The following is a 25,868-nucleotide window of genomic DNA, read 5'->3' as shown; positions in this document are numbered from 1 at the left end:
TTTCTTGTTCATCATAAATTGCCTCTAACCTTTTTTAGTATCTAAAGATAAATTTCATTGAATATTTAAAATTTGTTTACAATGAAGATATAACAGTTTTCCATCTCTCCCTCAGCCACCTTTTAAAAATAAATTTTATCATTAAATAAAATATTATAAATACATATAAAGCTTCCTGTGTGCTTCATCCTAATTACATTCTATTCCTTCCTTCCCTCCTTCTCAGAGAAAACCAGTGCCTGATTTTGGTGTTCGCCATTCCCATGCATTTCTTTATACTTTCATTACATATGTATGTATCTCTCAAAATTTATCAAGTACTATTTTTTATTTGTTAAAATTTGGTATAACTAGTATCATACTGTATTTACCTATCTACAACCTACTTTTGTCACCCCTCATTAGGTTGGAAAAGGTATATCATACTTCGAATGAATAAACCACAGATATTTCTATTTTTATACTGAAGTCCATGTTAGATTGTTCCCAGTTTTTGCCATCATAAATAATGCTGCTGTAGACATTCATGTCACAGTTTCTGTGGGCACACATATGAGGGTTCTCTAGGGCATTATCCCCAGGAGTGGAACTGTTAAATGGTAGGATGGGGCATCTTCCACATGAATAGATATCGCCAAGTGGTTTTCTGTGCCTTATTTTAGAAACTCTTAGCTTTACCAGTTCATGAAGATAATCTATATTTTCTTCTAAAGTTTTAAAGTTTTGCTTTTCACTTTTAATTCTCTGAACCCACCGGGGAATGTGGATCTACCCCCACTCAGATAAGCTCTTCCTCCAGCCCACTTATTGACTAGCTCAACCCTCCCCATTAATATGCAAGACCAACTCTCCATCATATGCCAAGGTCCCATTTATATCTGTTGTGAGACTCATTTCCAGGACTTCACAACCGTGTTTATTTCCACTATATTCATGCTGAGCTTTGCTTGCTATTTGACTGGATAATTTCAAAACTCTGAGCACTTCTTACAAAAAATTTAAAGAATTCAATAGCATCAATACATTAGTAAAAGAGAAGCTATGATAATTTTTAAAATCTCCATTATGGCAGTAAATTAAAAGAATTAATTATCATTTGTAGGAATACTATAGGAAAAAATTAATAGAAGTAAAAAACACAAATTAGAAATATACAAAGGTCAGAAAAGTTAATGCAGAATATTAGTCACAATTTGTGAAAACCTAAAGTAGCAAAATATTCTTTAAAAACCCAACTATTAATATTTCTCTGATTTCATGTTGACAAAGTAACCTCAGTTTCCAGGGTATATCTGAAAAGAAGGTACTATAGGAGACTAGAAATAGATGCTTCAGTCCCTGGAAGTTATTCTACTTAACAAATTGCTTTCTTATACAAAAGATTCTTCTGAGTATCTGTTATAGAGTGATCTTCAAGAAAATTCTAAAATAGGATCTGAAAATCACTGGCACCAAACATATAATGATTTTTCCTTCTTTTGAAAAAATGGAATCTCGCAGACCATGACCTTTGATTTTAAAATTGGCTGAGCCATGTCCCAAGGCTCCTCTCCTGATTGACAAGTAGTATGTCTGCCCTGAAAGTGAATGAAAACTTAAGCAAACCACCTTTTTGAAGCTCTTTTCTAAGGAATCCTACTTACTTCCTCTTCTGTGCTTGCTTTTTCTGATAAGTATCCTTGCAGGAAAATCAAGTTTTAACAGCATTCATCAGGAAAGAAATCCGCCTAAACTAACAATAATTACAGAAGTGTCTTGGACTCTCCCTGTGATGACCAGCAAGTTGATTTCTTCATTTATTTCTATTATTTTTTTTGTTTTGTATTGTGACTATTTTATTAAGTACATATGCATTTATAATTTTAAATCTTCCTTATAGCTGAGCCTCTTTTCACTCTGTTGGGACATTTTTGATCACTAATTATGCTTTTTGACCTAGTCTATTTTCTCTCATATTAATACAACCACCAGCTTTTTTTCGTTTTCTGAACAATTTTAAACTTTTAATTTTAAACTTTTAAAAAATGTTAGTGGATCTCCAGCAAACAGCATAGAGTTGAATTTTTAAAATTAGTTTAATAATCTCTGACTTTTAACTGGTCAATTTACAATTAATTACAAATAAAGCATTACATTCATGTACATGTAATTAGATGTGTTTTTTAATCTTGCATTGTACTTTCTATCTGTCAGGCTTCCTTGTTATTTGTCTTATGCTCCTTTGTAATTCTTCTTGCCTTTTTTGGAGACTGATTTCTTTCTTCCTTTGCTATTTTTCTTAGTTCATTCCCCATAACCCCATACCACTCATGTGTAAGCTCTGTAGTCTGTTGCTCTTCTTTTAGTGGTTATCATTGCATTTTTTTCTGCATACTTCACAAACTCTAAAGTTGATTAATTACTTAACCTCTCCCTCAGAAGAATATGAGTTTTTGGACAGATTAATTCAGATCACCACTCCTACATAACAAGCTATTATTGTCCAGCTATTTATTTCTTTCCTTTTTAATCCCTAACATTAAAATATTCTCAAATGCAGACTGTTTTTGTTTAAATTTGTTTACATGATTTACTAATTTCTTTCCTCATCATTCTTTCGTATATCTTAGACAATCCTTCCAAAACCATTTTATTCTTCTTGAAATGCATATAATGAAAGGTCCTATGGTCAAGTCTTTTGGTGGTGAATGCTCCCATTGTTTATCTAGAATTGTCTTTGATTTTCCATATTCTTTAAAGATAGTTTCTTTTTTTTAAAGGTACAGACATTTTGGTTGACAGTCATATCTGTTTACCATTTTAAAGATAATTTTCCTCTGTCCTCTGACATCTATTACTTCTGCTGAGGATTCCTGTAGGTTATCTGGCTTCCTTCTGCAACTGCCTTTAAGATCTCTTTGTCTTCGATGTTCTGTACTTTCACTATGTAGTGTCTAGGTGTGGATTTCATTTTATTTATACTGATTGCCATACTTTATCCCTCCCATATTTGTTATTTTGTATCCCTTAGAAATCCTGGAAGATGTAAACCATTATCTCTTCAAATATTGAATCTTCTTTATTCTCTCAATTCTTTCTTTCTGGGAATCCTATTAAAGTATGTTAGAACTTATACTATATATAGTCCTGTAAGTTTAACAAACACATGCAGTCACATAACCACCGCTATGAATAAAAAATAGAACCATTCCATCACTCCTAAAAATTTCTCTGTGCCATGTTGTAGTGAACTCCTCTTCCAAACTCCAGATCCTGGCAACTACTGATCTCTTTTCTGTCACTATAGTTTTGCCTTTTTCAGAATGTCATATAAATAAAATCGCACAATATATAGTATTTTAAGTCTGGATTTTTCAATTTAATTCTTAAATTAAAATTTTAATTCAGTGAAGTTGTAGGATACAAAATCAATATACAAAAATCACAGCATTTCTATAACACTGACAATGAACTATGTATTGGAACGAGAAATTAACAAAAAAAAAATCAATAGCATCAAAAATGATAAAATACTTAGGAATAAGTTTAACCAAGAAGGTGGAAGATCTGTACACTAAATCTATAAAGCACTGATGAAATAAATTGAAGAATACACAAATAAATGGAAAGATATTCCATGTTCATGGAACAGAAGGATTAATATTGTTAAAGTGTCCATACTACCCAAAGTGATCTGCAGATTCAGTGCAATCCCTAGCAACATTCCAATGGCATTTTTCACAGAAATTGAAAAAAAATCCCAAATTTAATAACGAGCCACAAAAGACCCCAAATAGTAAAAGTAACTTTGAGAAAGAAGAACAAAGCTGGAGACATTACACTTACTTATTTCAAACTATATTACAAAGATGTAGTTATCAAAAGAGTATAGTATTGGCATAAAAACAAATACATAGATCAATGGAACAGAATTGAGAGCCCAGAAATAAACCTATGCATATATGAGGAAAGGATAGTCTCTTCAATAAGTGGTATTGGGGAAACTGGATATCTACTTGTAAAAGAATGAAACTGGACCCAATTTACACCATACACAAAAATCAACTCAAAAGGGACTAAAGACTTGAACATAAGACCTGAAATCATAAAACTTCTAGAAGAAAACATATGGGGTAAGTTCCTTAACACTGATCTTGGCAATGATTTTTTGGATTGGATGACTAAAAGCAAAGGCGACAAAATAAAATAAAATTAAAAAATCAGTTAGGACTACATCAGACTAAAAAGCTTCTGCCCAGCAAAGGAAACCATCAATAAGATGAAAAGGCAACATACGGAATGGGAGAAAATATTTGCAAACCACATATCCAATAAGCAGCTAATATCCAAAATATACAAGGAATTCATACAATTCAATAGCAAAGAAATAAATAACCCAATTAATAAATGGGCAAAAGACCTGAATAGACATTTTTCCCAAGAAGACATACAAGTGGCCAAAAAGTACATGAAAGGATGCTGAGCAACACTAATCATTAGGGAAATGCAAATCAAAACCACAATGAAATCACCTCACACTTGTCAGGATTATATTATCAAAAAGACAAGAGATATAAAATGCTGGTGAGAATATGGAGAAAAAGGGAAGCTTGCACACTTCAGATGGGAATGTAAACTGGTACAGTCACTATGGAAAACAGTATGGAAGTTCTTTGAGAAATTAAAACTAGGACTACTATGTGATCCAGCAATTCCACTTATGGGTATACATCCAAAGGAGACAAAATCATTATCTTGAAGAGATATCTATATTCTTATGTTCATTGCAGCATTATTCACAATAGTCAAAGTATGCAAACAATCTAAGTGTTGGTCAACAGTTGAAAGGGTAAAGAAGATGTGAGACATATATACATCATATATAATATATATAATGGAATATTATTCATCCTTACAAAAGAAGGAAATCCTGCTGTTTGCAATATGGGTAAAACTGGAGGGCATAATGCTAAGTGAAATAAGCCAGACAGAGAGAGACAAATACTGTATTATTTCACTTATATTTGGAATCTGAAAAACTGAACTTATAAAATCAGAGAGCAGTTTAGTGGTTGCCAGGGGCTGGGGATAGGGGAAATAAAGAGAAGTTGGTAAAAGGGTACAAACTTTAAGTTATAAGAGGAATAAGTTCTGAGGATCTAATGTATAACATGACTATAGTTGATAATATTGTATTGTATAATTGAAATTTGCTAAGAGAATAGACTTAAGTATTCTCAACAATAACAAAAAAGGTAAAATATATGAAGTGAGAAATGTGTTAATTAACTCAATAGTAGGAATCCTTTTATTTGTTAATTGTACATTAATTTAAGAAAGAAAATATTTTCTCAAAGTCTATAATTTGTCTTTTTATTCTCTTAAAATTGTTTTTCTAAGAGCCGAAGCTCTTCTTTTTCATGAAATCCAATCTATCAGTTTTTTCTCATAATGACCATGCTTCTGGTATCATATCTGAGAAATCTTTGCCTCACCAAAGGTTACGAAGATTTTCTCCTGTTTTCTTCTAGAAGTTTTGTAGTTTCAGATTTTATACTTAGGTCTATGATCCATTTTGAATTAACTTTTATATAGAGTGTGAAATATAGATCAAAGTTATTATTTTGTATGTGGATATCCAATTTATTCAACACCATTTGTTGAAAAGTCTATCCTTTCTACATTGAATTATCTTTGCAACTTTGTAAAAAATTAATTGAAGATATAGATATAGCTATATCTGAGCTCTTTATTTCTGTTCATTTAATTTATATATCTATCCTTCTCTATAAAATTACCATCTTGGGAATTCCCTGGTGGTCCAGTGGTTAGGTCTTGGTGCTCTCACTGCCAGGGGCCCAGGTTCAGTCCTTGGATGGGGAACTAAGATCCCACAAACTACATAGCACTGCAAAAAAAAAAAAAAAAAATTATGCTGTCTTCACTGTAGCTTTATAGTAAATCTTGAAATTAGATAGTATGGGCCCTCCAACTTTGTTCTTCACTATTGTTTTGGCTATTCTATGTTTTTTGCCTTTCCTTATAAACTTTAGAGTCATTTTGTTAATACCTACAAATTAGCTTCTTGAATAAGCTTTGGTATTTTGTATCTTTCAAGGAATCGGTCCATTTCATCTAAGTTGTCAAATTTATTGGCATCAAGTTGTTGATATTCCCTTTGTATTCTTTTAATATCTGTAAGTTCTACAGTAATGTCTTATCTTTCACTTTTGATATTTGTGATTTGCAGCTTCTCTCTTTTTTCTTGACCAGTCTGGCTAGAAGTTTATCACCTGTTCATTTCAAAGAAACAGCTTTTGATTTCATTGTTTTTCTCTGTTTTCCTGTTCTCATTAATTTCTGCACTTAACTTTTTTATTGCCTTCTGCTTGCTTTGAGTTTAATTTGCTGTTCTTTTTCTAGTTTTTTAAGGTAGTAGCTTAAACAACTGATTTGAAACCTTTCTTCTTTTAATTTAAGTATTTAATACTATTAATTTCCCTGCTTTAGCTCCATGCAAAAATTTTGGTATGTTTTCATTTTTATTTAATTCAAAATACATTTTAATTTACCTTTTGACTATTCTATAAGTTATTTAGAAGTATGCTGTTTTTTGCTTAATTTCTAAATATTTAGAATTTTTCTAAACCTTTTTGTGCTATTGATTTCTAGTTTAACTGTAATATGGTCCAAGAACATGTTTCATATGATTTCAATTTTTCAGATTTGTTAAAATTTGTTTTATGGCCCAGACTGTGGTCTATCTTGTATTATTCTGTTTGCATTGAACGGAATGTGTATTCTGCTGTTGTCGAGTGCATTGTTCTATAAATATACATCAGGTAAAGTGGTTGATAGCATTATTCAGGTCTTCTATACCTTCTCTGATTTTCTATTTATTTGTTCTCTTGATTACTGAGGAAGGAGAGTTGAAGTCTTTGACTGTACCTGTGTATTTATTTCTTTTTCCTTGCAGTTCTTTTGGCTTTTGCGTCTGTTTTTGTCTATCCTTACGTCAGCACTACACTGTCCTAATTACTGTCTGTTTGTAGTAAGTTTTGAAGTCAGGAAGTGTATAATTTACTTACTTTTAATATAGTAATTGATATGGAAGGGAAGAAATCTCTTATGTAGCTATTTATATAATATACATTCTTAACTAATCACTGTATACTTTGAACAAATATTGCACCATTTCATATATACTATAAGAACGTTATAACAGTCCAGTTTTGTCATACATTTTACTTCTATAATTTAAACCCACAATACATTGTCGTTGCCCTTGCTTTAAATGAGAAATTATCTTTTAAATGCATCTTTTAAATTTACCTATATATTAACCATTTTTGTATGCATTCTTTGTCCCTTCATGTAGATCTGAATTTCCATCTGGTATTATTTCTCTTAAGTGTGAAGAACTTCCTTTAGCATTTATTGTAGAACACACCCGTTCATGAAAAATTCTTCCAAAGTTTTGAAAATCTGAAAATGTCTTTATTTTGCTTGGATTTTTGAAAACTGATTTTACTAGATATAGAATTCTAGATTGTGGTTATTTCTTTCCTTTTTCACTTTAAAGATGTCATTTAATTGATATCTTACATTCTTTCTGACTGGCTTACTTTCTCACTAAAAGTCATCAGTAATTCTTATTGTTGTTGCTTGTAGTTAATTTGCATTTTGTTCTCTTCTCTGCTTTTAAGATTTTTCTCTTGGGAATTCCCTGGTGGTCCAGTGGTTAGGACTCTGCTCTTTCACTGCCAAGGGTGTGGGTTCAATCCGTGGTCAGGGAACTAGGGTCCTGCAAGCTATGTGGCACAGCTAAAGATTTTTCTCTTTATCTTTGATTTTTGGAAATTTGACTATGATATACCTGGGAATGGTTTTCTTTGTGTATCTTGCTTGTGATTCTTTCCGCTTCTTCGATCTGTGTTTTGATGGTTTTCATCAAATTTGGAACACTTCAGCCATTATTTCTTCGTACATTTTTCTCTGTCCCAATCTCTCTCTACTTCTCTTGGGACTCCAATTACTGTTTCAGGCAGCTTTTTTTTTTTTTTTTTTTTTTTTAATATGGATCACAGAGGCTTGCTCTTCCTTCCTTCTTTCCTTCCTTCCTTCCTTCCTTCCTTTCTCCCTTTCTTTCTTTCTTTCTTTCTTTCTTTCTTTCTTTCTTTCTTTTTCTTCTCTAGTCATTCTATTGATCTGTCTCCAAATTCCTTTCTTTTTTAGTGTCCAATATGTCATCATCTAATGGAGTTTTACAATTTTAATATTGTATTTTTCATTTCTAGAATTTTCACTTGGTTCTTTAATCTTTAATCTTCACTTTAATCTTTCTTTCCTCTATTCAGTGAGACTACTGTTCTCTATTTGGTTTCCACAGCTTTGTGTTTTACTTTGAAAGGTGTCCTCAGGCAAAAAGCCAGAGAGAATGTTGAGTTCACCCTATTTGTTTCTTATATCTCAAGGTCATGGTCCACACTATCTATTGTCCAATGCCTAAAAATGGTCGTTCATATATTTTGTCTAGATTAATAGTTGTTTATTGTGGGAAAGTAAATCCAATACCTATTCTCCATCATGGATGGAATCAGAAATTGTTCATTAAAAAATAATTTCCTATCTATTTATCTATCTATCTATCAAGATATCTTTTTATATTCTGCTTCTGATCATGATATCTGAAGTCCATGGGCTATAATTCTGCTGATTTTTATTTCTATTGATTCTTACTCATGGTGACTTTTTCCTATGAGTTTAATGATCTTTGACCATGAACTTTTATTTGTTTGATCTTAAATGTGAAGAGCCTAGGAGTTATGTAGTGGGTATTTTTCTCCAGAAAGGATTTGTAATTGCTACTTCTGGAAGCCAGGGGGCACTACCAACCTGGGTCCACTTCGGTCCACTTCTAGGATACTGGGTTTAAAGCAGAAGTGTCATGTTCTGCTTTTCTACCTTCTGGTAGTGGCTTAACCTTCAAAGCCCAGGTATACTATTGGCATTTGCCCTTTAGATAGCTGGGCTTTTCCAGTTTTCCATTTGTTCAGTGTTGTTCTAATTTTAGTACAGTGTTAGGTTTTTGGTTTTTGGTGGAGAAGTTTTGGAGATTTTTTTTAGCCAAAAAAACAAAAAAAGAAAAGAAAGAATAAATTAAGCTATTGATATTTATTATACAGATTAACAATCAAGCTGTCATTTGATTAGTAGGTTATATTGGCATGAGTCATGTAAGGTATCCTGAGGGAAAACTGGGGGTTCTGCAACTCAGGGGAGCTCACAACACTCGCCTAGGAAGTCTTTTCACTTGGGCATATGTCCATATATCACATCCAGATAACTGGATTTAAGGAGTATATTTTAAACTATCTTTAACAAAGTGGATACATGGTTTATAAAGAATCTTGCAAAGGAACTATGTGTATGTAACACAAAGAATGAAAGCACAAGCACAAGATTTTAAAATATGGAAGATCAGATATTCTTACTCCTGATATTAGCACTTTATCAACATCATTACAAGGAAAAAGCAATGATAATGTAATCAGATGTCACAATGTCAGCCAACATTTAAAAAAATTGAAATTATTAAGATTATGTGAAATATGAATTTATGCACATTATCCTCTAATATTATTTAACTCTAAGTGTATACTGTTCCTTAGGATGTTAGCTAATGATAGTATAAAGCTATCTGATTAGCAAAATATTTAAAAATATTATGCAGATAATTGAAGATATTATGAAAATAATTGTTTCCTGTAATGTTAGAAGCCATGCAGTATTGAATTCATTGCTTTGCAAAAAGACTCTTCTTTTTATCAACAAAGAGGTCCGTACCAGTGGGGAATATAGTGGCATTTCCTGCTATGGTAAAAAAAAATAGCTTAAAAAACACACAAAGAAAACAGTTTGTTGACAAAACTAAAATGCAGTCCCATTGATCAATCAAAACAGAAAAAGGAAAAGAAAAAGCAAACAAACTGAAGATTTGAAGAAAAAGGTACTTGAACAAATAGGCATTATGGAAGCTTTTCAGTGCAGTTGGATGGAAGCATAGATGTTTCTACACGTCTCAGTTTATGGTGTTTGCTAAATTCTGTTCAGTGGTAAAATACACCAATAACTACTCTTTTTCTGCACGACCAAAGTAAAGATGTATCAAAGAATATATATTCTTATCAGTAAACAACTTCCTTAATAAAAACAATGTTTTATGAAAAAATCAACAAAGCAGTTGTTATAAATGATAATTTAAAAGGGATTCACAGAAGAATAGAAAAATGCAGTTTAGTTTTCACACACTTTGAAATGAGGAGTGACTATGAAAATCTTTTGTACCATGCAGATGTTTGATATTTATTTAGTGCCAAACTGTTTTTCATGATGACGGATGACTTCCAGTAGCACTGTATCTTAACAGAAATTTTTAAAAAATATTAAATCTAAACTTTCCCTTCAAGGTAAACACGATAACAATAGCTAAGAAAGTTATTAATTTTCAGAGAAATTTGTGCTAGGAAGAGAGCATTTAGATAATAGGCATTTGGAAACACTTCCATAATTTTGTGGGGTTTTTTTGAAAACAAAAATATAAATGTGTCATCTACATAAAGTTTTATATCTACACTTAAAAATCATGGAAACAGAGTTTCTAACATGCTTAGAATCTTTTCAGATTAATCTTAATCTTAATCAGATTAAGAGTTTCAAAACCATTTTGAGATCATTTGCTAAACATTTCTAAATGTTATGCCTTCCAGTTTGCTATGAAAATGAATTGACATTAGGGAAGATGGACATTTAGTAGCCAAATTACATTAAAAAAGTTTTTTGAATGGGTGGAGTTTGGATGAATTTGAAAAATGAGTGTTATGATTTAGAAACTGCAGCCAACAGAGTAATTCTTCCACTTTTAACTTTGTATTTTGTGATTTCAGCCACTAAAACTCAATATCCAAATAAACTCTTCTTAGAATTAGACTTTTGAATTTCTGTACCACAAAGATTTTAACAACAGATTTTTAAAATAATGAAGTATATTCAGCTCCTTTGCTTTTATTTCTGCCACTAGTAAAGCAACATAAAAATTACTTTGAACCATTTTAATTTCATCTTTATATTTTATATTTTAGTAAATAAGAAAGTTAATACACATGTATTGGAGTATGTGCACAAATGCACTTTTTAAATGATTTGTTTGTTTATACATAAACAAATTTTGATAGGTCCACTGCTTAATAAATTATTATAATCAAATGTTTATAATTGTGGTTTAGGATAGCCAACAAAATTTCTCTAAGACAGTTTTCCTTAAAAAATTTTTTCACAAGTAAAAATTTGTTTTAGAACAATTAAAATGAGAAAAAAGAAAGATAAAATCACTCAAAATTCTACCAACCAGAGATAATCACTGTTGAAATTTTAGTGCATACCCTTCCAGATTTTATGAATTTATGCATCTTCTTTCACAAACATATGCTTATACTTCATTTAAAGCTGTTTTCATTGAGGGCCTTTATATCTTACAGAATTTTTAAAAATTAAATTTACATGAGATTTTGGGACAGAGATAAAATTTAAAGGAACAATACTAAGAGGCAACTTTGTGCTGTGACCAAGGCTGAATCTTCATAATTAACCCTGTGTAGGATTATAATATCTGTTTAATTTAGTCTATTGCCTGTCATTTTAATGGCCTTTATCTAGATGTTAAATGTGTGGTTTAACTAAGAAGAGAAATTACCAAAAAATAGACTGACCAAATGTTGTGGTTTTTGACTTGCTTTATCTTCGTATGGCCTATGTAATAAGGCAGATAGATAAAGGGAACTAAGATTTTGGCAAGGCTTTGTTTCTCTTCAGTGTTATCACTGTATCTGAAACATATAATTTGGTGTATAAACTAGAATTATTAACTGTATGTAATTGGATAGGGAATAGAACCCAGAGTGACTATCAATGAAGTCATTGTATCTTCCAAAACAAGCAGTTATCTTTTAGAGGTGTGGCCCTGGACCTAATCTCATATAACACTTTTTATCAATGACTAATACTATGAGAAAAAACAGTCATTCACACAGTAAATGAAACCTAATTGGGAAATGAAAACTAAGAAGAGGAAGTCACTTTCTCAATGACCAGATTAGAACCAAAATGACCTGGAAAATTGGAGAAGTAGTAAGAAGTAAACGAAATGAGTAAGACAGAGGGGTGGGCTAAAATAAACAGGGAAGAAAAACAAGTTTCAAAAAGAGGAATGGCTAGCTATTGGCAAGTTTAGAAAATAACTTAGAGATTTTAACAACAAGCTGACTAAGATCGATAATGTAGTGTTATGGTTTAAAAAGCAAACATAACATTGTAAAATGTGTTCCTTACTAAAATTTACCGAAACTCCTGCTTCCTAGTTGAATGTCTTTTGCAAACACTAAGAACGTGTTCTTTTTACCAGAAATGCTATTCACCTTAAGAACAAACATGGAAATCTCAGCCGGTCAAATGACTGGGATAGTAACAGAGGAAAAAACTAGTTTCACTGTAAGATGTAAGTCTTGGAGAAAGATGATTTTTTTTCTCCTGAAAGAGATGGAGTAATTGAATAATGATCTTTAAATAGGAGCATATAGTTATAAAGATGAAAGACTATTAGATTCAGGCTCTCATGTACCCTAAGTAATTTAAAAGTGGATCAGTTGTACTCAGTTTTCACGAAGACTGAAAAAGAAAATGAAGTTAAATTGTACTGGGAAAGGGTTAATTCAGGATAGGAATTTCAGGAATAGGGTAAAAGGGGTTGGTTGAAAATTGAAACCATTCTAAGAATCTGGTAGAATTTTCATCGACAGATTTTCTACTTTTCTAAATGGTGAAATGTGATACATGAAGAGATGAAATACAAAAATTTAATGTCCTATCCAGACCTCAAGTTTTGTGATTTTTGCCTTAGGCTGTAACTGCTTGGTAATGTCAGAGGACATTTTTAAAAAGCACTCTAATTGTGTTGCCTCCTTGAATCTAAGAGCAGTGTCAGCAGCAGATACTGATTGCAGCTCTCCTAAGAAAAGGACCTGGAATATACAGAGAATAGTATCCTAAGGAAGCAGTGTTCCTCTTTTATTTTCTTGATGATGCTACCCTATGCTGCTTTTATTTTTCTCGTTAAAGTTTTTACTTATTTTACAATTGATATGTATTAATTATAGGACATTTAAAAAGTACAGACAAACAAGAACAAAAACCGTATGTGTAATTCCACAATTTAAGGAGGAAAAACAAGTTAACATTTTGATGTACATCTCAGATTTTTCTCTCCGATACATAGACATGTAAGATATTTTATAAAGTATACTTTTAATTTGTTATGTATTTTAAGTGTTTATAAAAAAGGGAACTTTGTAATTTCTTGCTTGATTTAATATCATGAACAGTATTTCCTATAAACTAGACCTGCATCGTCATTTTTAATGGCTGCAATAATTTGCATAATCCCTACTTTGGTTATTTAAGTGTTTCCAATTGTTCCCTGTTTTTAACGACTGCAATTGATATCTCCAAATAGCTTTTTTAAAAAAACAAAAAAAACAGCAAAAAGAGCATTGAAACAAAGAAGGAATCCAGGGCATTTACTCAGCTACCTCATTATTTATTGAACACTTATTTATGCTGGGCACTGCATTAACTGGTAGCTGGGATAAGACAGGTTAAGGTAAGATCTCCACTGTTAATTAACTTCCAGTCTCATGGAATATAGAAAGACAAGTGTTGAGGAACAGGAAGCGACAAAACGCTCACCCCTCTCTTCAAAATTAATCTAGTTTAAGAGAAAGTTGCTGGGTCAGGGGCCAGGTGTATATATATTGATTAAAGTCTCTACACTTAATACTTGTTAGGTTCATCTGTAAAAAATATTAATCCACAACATCCACATTGCCCATTGTTTCAGGAGCTACACAGCGGGGAAAACCCAGACAGAGCCTTTAGCAGCTTCTCCTCTTTCCAGGCAGAGAGGAAACCCTCTCCTCGGGCCTCCAGGCGCCCGCGCGTGCGCGGGAGCAATCCCACCCACCGCCAGGGACCACCACCCGGCACTCCCGACTTTTCATCCAGTTCTCGGGTCCTACGCCAAGCGGTCAAAAGCAAAACTTCCACCCGACTACTTCCACTTAGAGAAGCCAGCCTGGCTGAGTGTGGCTTTGAAGATCAAGTGCAAGGCTGCTTAGCACGGTGGTCAGAGTGAGGTTGGAAAACAAACTTTGTTACGTGTTAACTTGGTTGGAGCAAAGCGACTCTAGGCAGGATTTAGTTACGTTACAACTGCGCAGTGTTTTGTATTTTTTTGTTGTTGTTGTTTTAATAAAATCGTTTTAATTGACGAATAAGGAAGGAGGGCTGTCTATCTCAGGGCTTGAAAACAATCATTCAGGATGGTTTCAGCAGGTGGCCAGCCTGGCGCATGAAGGCCTCCTCCCACTTCGTGTCGATTTTGACTACGGTTTCCGCGGCGGCTGGAGGGGAAGCATCCTCCACGCTGCAAACTCGCATCAATGGGATTCCCCTCGTGGGAAATGCCCCCTCCTGGCGGACGTGCTCCCGGAGGGCCGAGCGCGTCGCCGCGCCCTCCGCCTCCGGGACGGGCGGGCACGCGCGCGCGCGCGCTCCGCAGGCTCTATCAAGATCCCGACTTGGCATCGTGCTCCCTCCGCGCCCCGGGCTAAGCCGGCGCCGCCCGCCGCCCGCCGCCAGCCGCCGCGGGGGGCGGGCGCGGCGCGAGGGGAGGGGAAGGGGTTCTCGCGCGATTGGGCGAGGTTTCCGGTGTTGTGACTGAAACCCGTCAATATGGCGGCGGTCGGCCGCGGCCGCTCGCTGAAGAACCTCCGAATACGAGGTAAGTCCGCTGCGGCCCTCACCCCTCGCCGCCGGGCAACCGCCACCCCTGGCACTTGCCTCCCCCTGGTCATGGGCGGGGGGAACGAGCCGGGGCGCTGGCCGGAGCCAGGGCTGCCTCCGCTGGCCTGGGAGCGAATCCTAATTGGGGCTATGTGTCTGTTTCGCGCAGGGCGGAATGACAGCGGCGAGGAGAACGTCCCGCTGGATCTGACCCGAGGTAACGCGGGGCGCCGCGGGCACCGGCGAGGGCATCCTAGTGGGGAGGAGCCGGGGGCTCGGGGCCGTGAGCAGGGGCCGGCCCCGCACGGGACCCGCGGGGGTGCGGGAGGCAGAGCCCGAGCCCCGCCTGCCGGCCCGCGGGAGCCGAGCCGGGGGCAGTCTCCCCGGACCCATCCCCCTTCCCGGTGCCCGCTTTCCTCGCTCCGAGCCCTTCTCCGGGCCTCTGGGTGCTGCGGGGAGCAGCGAGCGGGACTCGGCGGAGTCGCCGACCCTCTGGGTTCTCTAGACCCGCGGGGGAGCGTTGTCCTCCTGTCCCGGAGCTTGAGCAGCTGAATCCCAGGGGCGGCCGGAGGGAGCTAGAGACTGTTACTTAGGTTGCCGGAGGACGTCTGAGGGAAGAGCGACCACATCCTGCCCTCCCTGTCCCCCAGCGCCGAAGCCGGACCTGCTCGGTCCTTGCTCACAGCGTGACTGTTTTTCTCTTTGCCCACTGCCCTGGGGGACCCGCAGCATTGATAACTCGGTAGTGAAACCTGGAGCCCGTGATTTCTGCGAAGTGTCTGGTTTACGCTGTATTTCCCTCTTGTTTCCCTTTCCCGGGCCTCTGAGACTGTAGTTGGCAAAAACCGGCCCCTCACCCTCGTTGCAGGTTCATTGTTTACCTTCTGCAGTGGCGATGGGTTTGTTTACACCTTCGGAACTGGGTAAACCCCTGTTATATTTTTAAGGACCCCAGCCGGCTACTGGCCAGTATATCTTCTATCAGTCACCATACTGGAGTTTATTCGACAATATCTCGTTGAGGGTTTAGTAGTTATATACAAGGTTTCTCTTTTCTCTTCCACGGTAAACAAGATTTGGTCTATTGATTCCGAAGAAGTCGTGTTTCGCACGGGCTGTAACTTAGCGTGTAACTTGGTTCAGCTGTGTAGAATCAGTTTCCTTTTGAGATCTGAAAAGCACTTTAGGAAGTTTAAAAAAAACGTCGTTTTAAACATTCTGTATAAAATTAAAAAAAATTTTTTTAACCTACGTTCTACTTGACATAATGACTATTATCTACAGTATTTGTTAGATGCGGGCTCATTGTTGAGGATCATCTCTGTATTTAAAGCATAGCGCATTCTCTAATTTGTTTTATTTTGTGTATCATAATGTAAGATTACTGTTTTGTAAACTAAAAGGCTAGTTTTTATTTAGCTACAAGAGTACATTTTTGTAACAACATTTTATTCTGAAAGTTCTAGGACTTTGTTTCGGGTGAACTAGGTCCTTTTACAGGCAGAAGAGTTTCTAAAATAAAATAGGGCTTAAGTAATAGAAATGACAACTAATTAGATCACTAATGCACTAAATTAGAACATATTTTCAGCAGATAGTGTTTGAATATTAATGTAGGGAGATGTAAAACTTGACTTTTGTGTAACTGTTTGGAAACTTCACTGTGTGTAACACACATATGAAAAGTCTATATGAAATATATGTGGAAAAAGATTTTCTAGTAAATTTGCTAACAAAATAAGCAAAATTCCCACAGGGCTCAATTTAGCATTTGAGTTTTGTAACAGATGTAGTTTTAGTGATTTAATTTATACATGCGCATATGTTTTAGATGGAGGTGAAAAGACCATTTGTTAGATAGATCTTGGGTCTAATTTGTGTATTAAAGACCTGTTTGAATGTGGTGCTAGAAATAAGTTGTAGTTGTGCTTTAAATTGACTTTGCTGAGCTCCTATATATAGTGGTTTCTCTGGTTGGTGTCAAAATTATGGGTAGTAAAAGAGCTTATGTACAAATTTGATACCTTTGGTTTACTCCAGTTTTACTCAAGTACACAGATAACTGTATATTTACTATTTAAAATGCTATATTTCCTGAGAATTTAGTAAACACCTATGTCCTTAGGTGTTTTTAGGATGATACAGATAGTGCAGAAAATGCTATTTCTGCTTGCCCTGACAAGATGTATTTCAGTTTGGAATGAAATGTACACAGCCAATTGAATCTGATTGCAAAAGCAATATACAAGAAGGAGTGAGAGGGCATTTGAGAGCTGTGTTCCAGAGTCTTAAGGAAGTTTTGAAAAAGTAATCTGAGTTAGATTCATTGTATAGTGACTCTATTGTTTGAGAAATTGCTATTCTGACAAACATTCATTGTTAGAAGAAGGCTTGTGGATCTAACATGAAGAAAGTTCATGAGGAATTAAACTTTAGTAATCATTTGAGAACTGTGGGGCAGTCTGGGTTGCAGCTGAAGGGCAGCTGTTTGTGGATTGGATTACGGCATGTTTTAGATAAAGTTTGGGTAACCAAAAAATTTTTTTTAATGCTAAGGCAGTGTTTGCTCTCATTCTCATTATTTTTATGTAACCTTTGAGAATTTCACTGTGTAGCTGTATAACAAAGTTCATTATAAAATAGAGGCCATGGTCATTGTAATTCCTGAAGGAGCCATCAATGTGTAGTATAAAGTCAAATAGTTCTGAGTTGTAATCTCAGCTGTGATACATAATAGGTGATTTGGGGCAGGTTATTTGACCTTGATTAACTCTTGGTTTCTTCAGCTCAGAAAAAGAAAGAGAGATTCATTTCAGGTTATTCTTGAAGGTGGTTAAGAATGTGATAAGTAAATGAGCTAGGCCATATAGTACTCAGCATGGGATCTAGTACTTTGTGAGTAATGTTAACTAAATGTTAGTTGCTTTCCTAAACTATGAAATCAGAATTATTTATATCACATTTAAAATATTTCAGATGAATGTTTTGAATATTATAAACTTGTTAATAAGGAATTATGGTATTGAAGCTTTCTTTTTTTGAGACATACAGTTAATTGGGTATAGTCTTTCTGAACTAGAGTTCTTTTTATTTTTTTTTAATTTATTAAGAAAAGCTTCAAAATATATAAAGTATATGTGAATGTATGAATATAATAAATATAAGGAGCTCTTATATGTCCCCCATCATTTAATTTCCTCGTGCCCCCACCCCAACTGTGATCATTTTTTTCTTCCAGTTTTACTGAGATGTAATTGACATACAGCCCTGTATAAGTTCTTGAATGTAACAACTGTAAAAAAAAAATCTGTAACATTACCAGAATTAGGCCTAAGCAAGGAACAATCTATTATATGTACTTAAGAAAAAATGTGATATTTTCTTTAATAGAACCTTAGAATTTTTCTCCCTGACTCCAGAAAATTTCTTAGTAATAAGACGTGGCCAGCCTTGCAAGCTTCTTGAAGCCCAGGAGAGGCTTAAGGTTCTTTGGTTTTCTTATTGATGTTAGTGCTATGGTTTATACGAAAGTGCTTTAATTAAAAATTGTTTTTGGATTAATTTTGATCTAGTTCAGGAACTTCATTGTAGGAGATCCTATAGTCGATATATTGGTGATTGTTGCTTTAAGTTTTGTTCAGACAACTACTGTACTTAATCATGAAAGTCCCTGATACTTGCTATTGGTATCATTAAATACTCTCTCTGTTTTGCATGCCAAAATTTATTTTGAAACCAAAATGCTTCCCTTAACCACTTCCACTGCAAGGATAGTCTGTTTTTTTTATCAGTCCACTAGTACATCTCTTCCTGGTACTGAATAACTTGAAGAGAGACACAGTATTCTTCCTGTGTAAGCCCTTCCTAGTATAATTTAATTATTGTGTTCAAGGTGAATTCCCAGGACATGGAAACATGTATATTCAAATATAACTGTTAGACTATAATTTATTTTTAAGTATTGAGTTTTGTATTTTTTGACTATCCAATCCTTTTACTTTTCCATTAGTAGGAATAAAAAGATTGACTGTCTTAGCTGCTGTTTAATACTTAGGAAAGTAGGAAGGTTATCTGAATGATGCAGATTTGAACACTTAACTTTTTGTTTTGTGATTCTTTCTAGTTAGGAGATTACTCATGTTGTTTAATCCCTTACTTCAGTTAGACAAAACAAACATTGACTGCTTTTTATATAATAAATGCTGAATTAAGTGCTGGAGGAGTAAAGATGAGGAAGATGTTACTCCCTTTTTAGGAGTTTACTGGAACAGACATAAAGAAGTGATTGCGATATGGAACAGTAAACTGAGTTATCAAACTGTACAAGGAACAGAAGTAGCCTAGAGGAGAGAATGATTAACTCTGGTGGGTAGAGAATCAGGCAGCTTCACAGAGGGCTTGACGTCTCATAAGAATTGTGGACATAGTGGAAGGAAATGTGGGCTCTCAAGAGAATATACCACACCTTGGGAAAGGTAAAGTCCGTAGGAAGAGGAGCTGCTCTGGAGGCCCCTGATAGAATCTAAGAGATCGTGGGACACTAGACCAGGGTATTGGAGACAGAAATGAAGTTGAATATATATTGGAATGGAGGAAGCAACTAATTTGTTTTCTCCACATTCTAAACTGACTTTGGAATCCTCGTACTCTGGGCAGAGAACTGTTATTTCTTTTTTTTTTTTTTTTTTTTTAAATTTTATTTACTTATTTATTTATGACTGTGTTGGGTCTTCGTTTCTGTGCGAGGGCTTTCTCTAGTTGCGGCAAGCGGGAGCCACTCTTCATCGCGGTGCGCAGGCCTCTCACTATCGCGGCCTCTCTTGTTGCGGAGAACAGGCTCTAGACGCGCAGGCTCAGTAATTGTGGCTCACGGGCCCAGTTGCTCCGCGGCATGTGGGATATTCCCAGATCAGGGCTCGAACCCGTGTCCCCTGCATTAGCAGGCAGATTCTCAACCACTGCGCCACCAGGGAAGCCCTGTTATTTCTTTATTAGGATGACAGAAGCTGTCTAATGTGAATCCCCTTGTCTTCTCTCCTTTATATTTCACCTATACTTACTTCTGTTTTCCTGAGTCAGAGGATAAAGCATCTCTGTTCATTTCGAAGGCTAAACTGGAAAGGAATTTTATGCTCCTAATTCTGTTTCCCCTAAGATTCTTTGTGGAACTAAGATTTCTTGCTTCTTCATTTCTTCCTTCTTTTGGCTCAGTTTTCTCATATTCAGCATTTGTTGTTGTATTCATATGGAGCAGGTACTTTGCTAAGCATGGAATGATGGTGAGACACGTGGAATGATAAGGACAAAGATTTCAAAACAGTTATTTTTTCCTAGGCTCTACACACAGAGTAGTTTATCTTCACTCCACAGTTTTCTTCCTTAACTCCTTTAGTCTTGTAAACACAGCTCTCCCCCGTACTTAAAATAGTTTCTTAAGGGATGCTAGTAACCTCATGCAAAATTCATTGGCATTTTTAAGTTCCCTATTCTATTATTAGTACTACTACTGTATTAGTAGTTTTGTTCCAGGCACTAAAACATATTATTTTTCTTAATCTTCGACAACTCTTTGAGGTACTCTTATTGTCTGTATTTTACAGTTGAAGGTATAGGCTTTCAAATTCTAACAGACTGAAACTCAGAAAGGTAAGTTATTCAGCCAGGGTCACAGGGCTAGTGAGTGACTAACTGCAGATCATGCACTTGTAGCTACTACACTATTGCTATTCTTATAACTCCTTGTTCTTTTCCTAGCTCTCCTTCTCTGTTTACTGGCTGGACTTCCAGCTCCTTAAGCAGGTGTGCCCTAAGGTTCTGTCCTTGATTTTCTTGTCTGCTCTCTTATTGATGCTAGCTCCCTGAGCACCCTTTTCACTCATGGATTCAAGAATCCATGAATTGAGATGGTTACAGTAATTGCATTTTTATTCATACTTTCTCTTCTAAGCTTGCAAAACATATTAGCATGTATGTCTGGTAATCATCTCAGAGTTGTGGTTTATAAAATTTTGCACTCCAACGCATACCCACTTTTCACTTTCTAGGTACCACCACCGTCCTCTGTTATTCAAGCTAGAGACCTATTGCTCATCTTCTTGGTTCATTTGCCATGTTCCCCCAATTTGCCTCTGACATCTCTCTCTCCTTCTATTCTCATTGTCATTGGTCTAGTTCACATCCTCATTATCTCATTTGGATGACAGTAAAATATTTTTTTCTCTTTTTTTCACTTCCTCTGCTGTATGATTGCCAGGATTATTTCCCTGAAATCTGGAACTGATCTCATTCCCTTACATAAAACAAAACAAAACCAACAACAACAAAAACAAACAAACAAAAAACTGTATACACACACTTTACACGTTTCATTTTTGCTCACAAAATAAAGTCCAAATTTCCTAGCTTGGCATTGAAGGCCTTTTATGATTTATTCTAGAATTATTTTCTTCTGTACTATCTTAACCATACTATTCTAAATCAGTCTGCCTCTCCACATAGTTCACTGTGTAACGCACTCCCTCCCTTCTTTTCACACAGTGATTTTCAAAGGGGGTTGGGGAGAATTTGCTAGCCTAAAGTACCTACCTCCCCATTCCTGTTCTTTCCCCTTGGAGATTGTGTTATGTCCGTGATTGAGAATCCCTGCTTTAGTCAAAGACGACTGTTTGTTCTTCCTTGCACATGGCATGCAGTGTCTATTTACTTTTCTTTGCATAGGTTGTTTTCTCTGCCAAGAATTCCATTTTCAGCACTCTTTAGAGAAATCCTAATTCTTTAAGGTCTAGGTCATATGCCACTTCTGGGAAAATCCTTCCTTATCATCCCAGTGGGAATTCATTGCTTCCTCCTCTACTTTTCCACATTTTTGTTTATTACTTTCTAAATATCACTTACCATTGCCTATTTAAGTTCCTTGTTCACTACTTCTCTCACTAGAATTTAAGTTTCTTCCCCAGCATATATCATATAATAATAACTGAAACATTTATTGTAAGGAGGAATGGAGAGAGAGATGAGAGAAAGAGCACAGTATTAAGGAGAGTAGAAGTAAAAGAGTATTTTAAGTTTGCAAACTTGAGGGACAGTGAAAGCGATGGTGCCAAGAAATGGAGAAATCATTTTGGAAGAGATGATAATGAGTTCAGCTTTTCACTTTGAGTTTCAGATGATTGACTCTGTCAGAGATGTGTAAGAGGTAGCGAATGCTGAAATGGATGTTTTTGTAGTTGTTTTTGTGATCTGATTGTTTTCTGCTTTAGGGCCTTGAGAGAGGGAAGAATGTAAATGGAGGAGGAGCTGAAGATCTGAATGTTAGAGGATACGCCGATTAGAGTGTATGTCACAGCATAGGAATCAATAAGAAGAAAGGGGCAAAAAAAAAGAGAAGGAAGTTAAAAATTAGTAAGATTGTGATCTTTGAAGCCAAGTGGAGAATTCTGGGTTGAAGAGATTGAGAGACTGTAGCATTGAAGTTGGGTTCTGGAGAACTCAGTTCTTCTCTTCCTTAATCTGAGGATGATCTTGGCATGCTACTTTCTCTGGGCTTCAGTTTCCTGACCTCTGAAATGCGTACTACTTTCCATGCGTAGCACTTTCACCATCAGTCTTTGTGATTCTCAGATATCACGATGTTTCTGGGATATCGAAAGGTTAAAGAGAAAGCCTTGTTAAATCCCTTGTTAAATTACTGTGAGAAGGATTCCCATAAACAGCAATGAATACATGTAGCAGTATGGTGTTTCATAGCACTTTAAATGTAAATTATAGTCAACTCTGAATTTCCTTTTAAGTGATCATCTGCAGTGACTTGCTGCCTCCTCCCCCTCTCAGGTCTCAGGCTACTGAAATAGGGCTGTGAAAAGCACAGTGGGGTGAGTGACTGGTTTGCGTGCCTGTGTATCTGTACTTCTATTACAGTTAAATACAGTCCACTCTCAGTTACCTACACTTAAGAAAAAGGTGAATAATGGTGGAAGATTGCTAAATACAATCTCAACAGCATTATTTATATATGGTTTGGGAAGATTTTATATTCTTTCCTCCCCTACAGTAGATTGATGTATCTTTCATTTGAATTATTAGCATCAATTTTTATTTCCTAAGCAAATACTCTTAGAATAGTGGATGTAAACAGGCTAAAATATTTATTAGGTAATCCAAATATGAATTGTTGAGAGTTGACTGTTAATGCTTTTTGGATCATCCATTGTTTTGTATTATCTGTGCTTTTTTGTTAGTGTGGCCAGGTTAAAGCTGAATAGCTACTTTAAAATTATATCACTATGATGAATGTACTTACAAGATTATATAGATGCCAAACTAAATTGAAAATAATTGTGTAAAACTAGCTAAATATAACATTCATGTGTTCAGAGTCATGGGGTTGAAAGAGAACCTAAACCTAAGTACCTTCTTAAAATTCCTGTTACAAAGTCCTCTAGCCAGACAGATTGCATAAACTGAGCAATGTGCCTAGTAATGATGAAATTTATATATAATATAATAAAATTGAGGATGTGCCAGGGCTTCAAACATGCCTGTTCAAGGAGTCAGTTGAGTTTAGTAAGCAATATAGAAGAGCTTTTTAACCTTAATTACCTGGATTTTAAAGAATCTGGCCCCTTCAATTACTCTGCCATTTTTTTAATCCCAAAATGTTGAAGAATTTTTATTTGTAGTGGTTTGTTAATGTCAAGACAGCATATATTTAGTATATTATCAGGTTAGTAAGTGTTAATGTGACTCAGGAAGGCATAATTCGTGGCTTTAAGGAGTTTTATATTATATTTGGGATATACCTGTATCAGGGCATAGTATTTGAAGCACCTGCCAATTATCTTTATAAAGGAATCAAAAGCTAGAGTATTTCAGAAAAAAATGGGAGATAGGTAAGGAATGACCTAGAGGAGAGTCCTCATAGAAGTGTTGACACCTGTACAACCTTTGCGTAAAAGTGTAGTATTTGAATAGTTAGAGCCCTGGATCAGTGTTTTAAAAATCATGCTTAGTTTTGTGAACTAACATATTCCTGGCATATTATTCAGTATTTGAAGATAATGTTGAGAAAAAGTTGATGATGAGTTCTGTATATAAATCTCTTAACTATTGAAGGCTGATTGTATTTCGGACTAGGGCTTTTCAAACCTTTGAAGGTAGTGCTGGACTGGACTGAGAGATTTTAGGCATATTGTGAAGTAATTGTGTGCTTCTGATTATGAGTATATAGACGCTTGGCTGCATTCCAAACCCAAGCATAAATGATTTTTTTCTTCCATTGTTTTGTAGTATGTGTGTCTCCTCTCCCCTTCATTAATACTGCATGTTCAAAAGGCTCTATAAATTTGTATCAAACTTATTTCTAGATGTGTGCAATTTGGAAATAGAGACTATAAGTGGGATGAGTAGTGTTTTTGTTATTTCCCATGCTAAAATGACCGTATTTTCTGATTTCAAAATTTAAACATGTGGCCTGGCAGTTTATATTTGAGAGAGAATATTTGAAATTAAGCTTATCCTGAAAAACATGGACTGTTTCATTGCCGAATCCAGACACCCCTACCCTCTAGTTATTTGGGTAAAGGATAAACAGTGTTTGGAGAAATTAACACTCTATTAAAGGAGCAAAACAAGAGGTGAATTGCCACTTGCAGGGATTTTAGTAATCTTGTTCAGAACCCAGTGTAATTTCACATGTTTCTTATAATGAATAAATAGTGAAGAGATACAAGCTGTAAACAAAGAAGATTGCCAAGTAATTTACTTCTGGTTGCTAAGAAGAAACAACTTGCCAAATGAAAGTGTATTTTAACTGTTTTTAGATGTGTGTACATATATATTTTTATCAATAGTTTCATACTTTGAGAAATCACATCTTAAAATAGTATCGCTAGTTATTTCCATGCTTAATGTTCATCCCTGTAAAACTTTTAATTGCCCTGGTTTTTTTTCCACTCATAATTCTGTATAATATACTCCCTAACCTTCACCACACCACCATCACCACAACCCCTTCCCCCAAGAAAAAAGAGAAAAAGAAAAACTGACGGGAATAGAGTTGCAGAAAGAGTGAGAAGACTCCAGGTTGGAGGTAGGTGAGCTGTGAACTCGAACCTTTAGCTATACAGCAGTATCTGGGGTGGCAGATGGAATATTGTGGAATGTTTTATTTAACACATGTGTTGTAGGTAAGATTTTAATCATATCTGTCACATAACATTAGTATAAAGTCATGGTAATGGGATATTTGAATATAGATAGCTATTTCCTACCTTGTTTATTTAGAGTGACTTGTGGTTTTACTTTATAGGTTGTAATTTCTAATGGTATTTTCGAATGTCATAACTTGGTATAAAGCAGGTCGGATTAATTCTTATGTTGTATAAGATTTCGTATGTCATGTAAGAATAATTCTTAACATAAGATTTTATAACTTTTTGATGAGTTAAATTTTAGATTAGCGTAGTCTTAAAAAAGTTTAAATCACTTTTTATTTTTAATAAACCTTAAAATAGCCCTTTTCTCCTTTGTCACGGGAGAATTCAGTGTTGTGTGTTCATGTTTCAGCATTGTTTTGAATATATAAGTGTATACTGTTTTACCTAGCATAACGGAAGAAATTTTTCAAAATGCTGGTTAGTTTTCAAAAGGAAATAAAAAGATTAAGAGATTTGGATAAACTATGGCAGTTGCCTTTTGCTATGTTATTGTTTCTTGTAATAGTTCCTTTGTTTTGTTAAAAAAGTTTAGATTTAATTTTTGAGTCCTAGGAAAAACTTTTTACTTACATCAGTAATTGTGTCTCTATTATAAAAGTACCACAGGAAAAAGTGTAACTATTTTTAAAGTAAGTGACTATATTACCACTAAATATTCACCGGGGGTACTTGAATATGAGTAGATTTGGGGCAGGATATGTGTGTATAAATATTATTTCTATTTTTAAGCATATATGGAAGCTACTTTAAAAATTATTTTTTTACTTTTACTGTGCTGTA

General features: G+C 35.3%; 1 protein-coding gene across 6 annotated transcripts in view; it reads left to right on the top strand.

Moving 5' to 3' along the window:
* Nucleotides 1-14,814: 14,814 nt before the first annotated feature.
* The window catches only part of RICTOR (RPTOR independent companion of MTOR complex 2), a 119,901-nt gene continuing 108,847 nt past the window's right edge, over nt 14,815-25,868 (top strand). For 5 of the 6 annotated variants that reach the window (XM_036846061.1, XM_036846057.1, XM_036846058.1 and 2 more), the window contains exons 1-2: nt 14,815-14,872; nt 15,044-15,091. In XM_036846061.1, the coding sequence (XP_036701956.1) occupies nt 14,824-14,872; nt 15,044-15,091 (97 nt within the window). In that variant the 5' untranslated portion in view covers nt 14,815-14,823. Of the gene's footprint in view, nt 14,873-15,043; nt 15,092-24,821; nt 24,962-25,868 lie in introns of those variants that run through there. The other variant, XM_036846060.1, reaches the window with a different exon arrangement.

The sequence above is a fragment of the Balaenoptera musculus genome, chromosome 3 (genome assembly GCF_009873245.2).
Source record: "Balaenoptera musculus isolate JJ_BM4_2016_0621 chromosome 3, mBalMus1.pri.v3, whole genome shotgun sequence".
Classification (NCBI taxonomy): Eukaryota; Metazoa; Chordata; class Mammalia; order Artiodactyla; family Balaenopteridae; genus Balaenoptera; species Balaenoptera musculus.
Note: the sequence above shows the minus strand (reverse complement) of the source record. Positions and strands in the feature narration are given on the sequence as shown.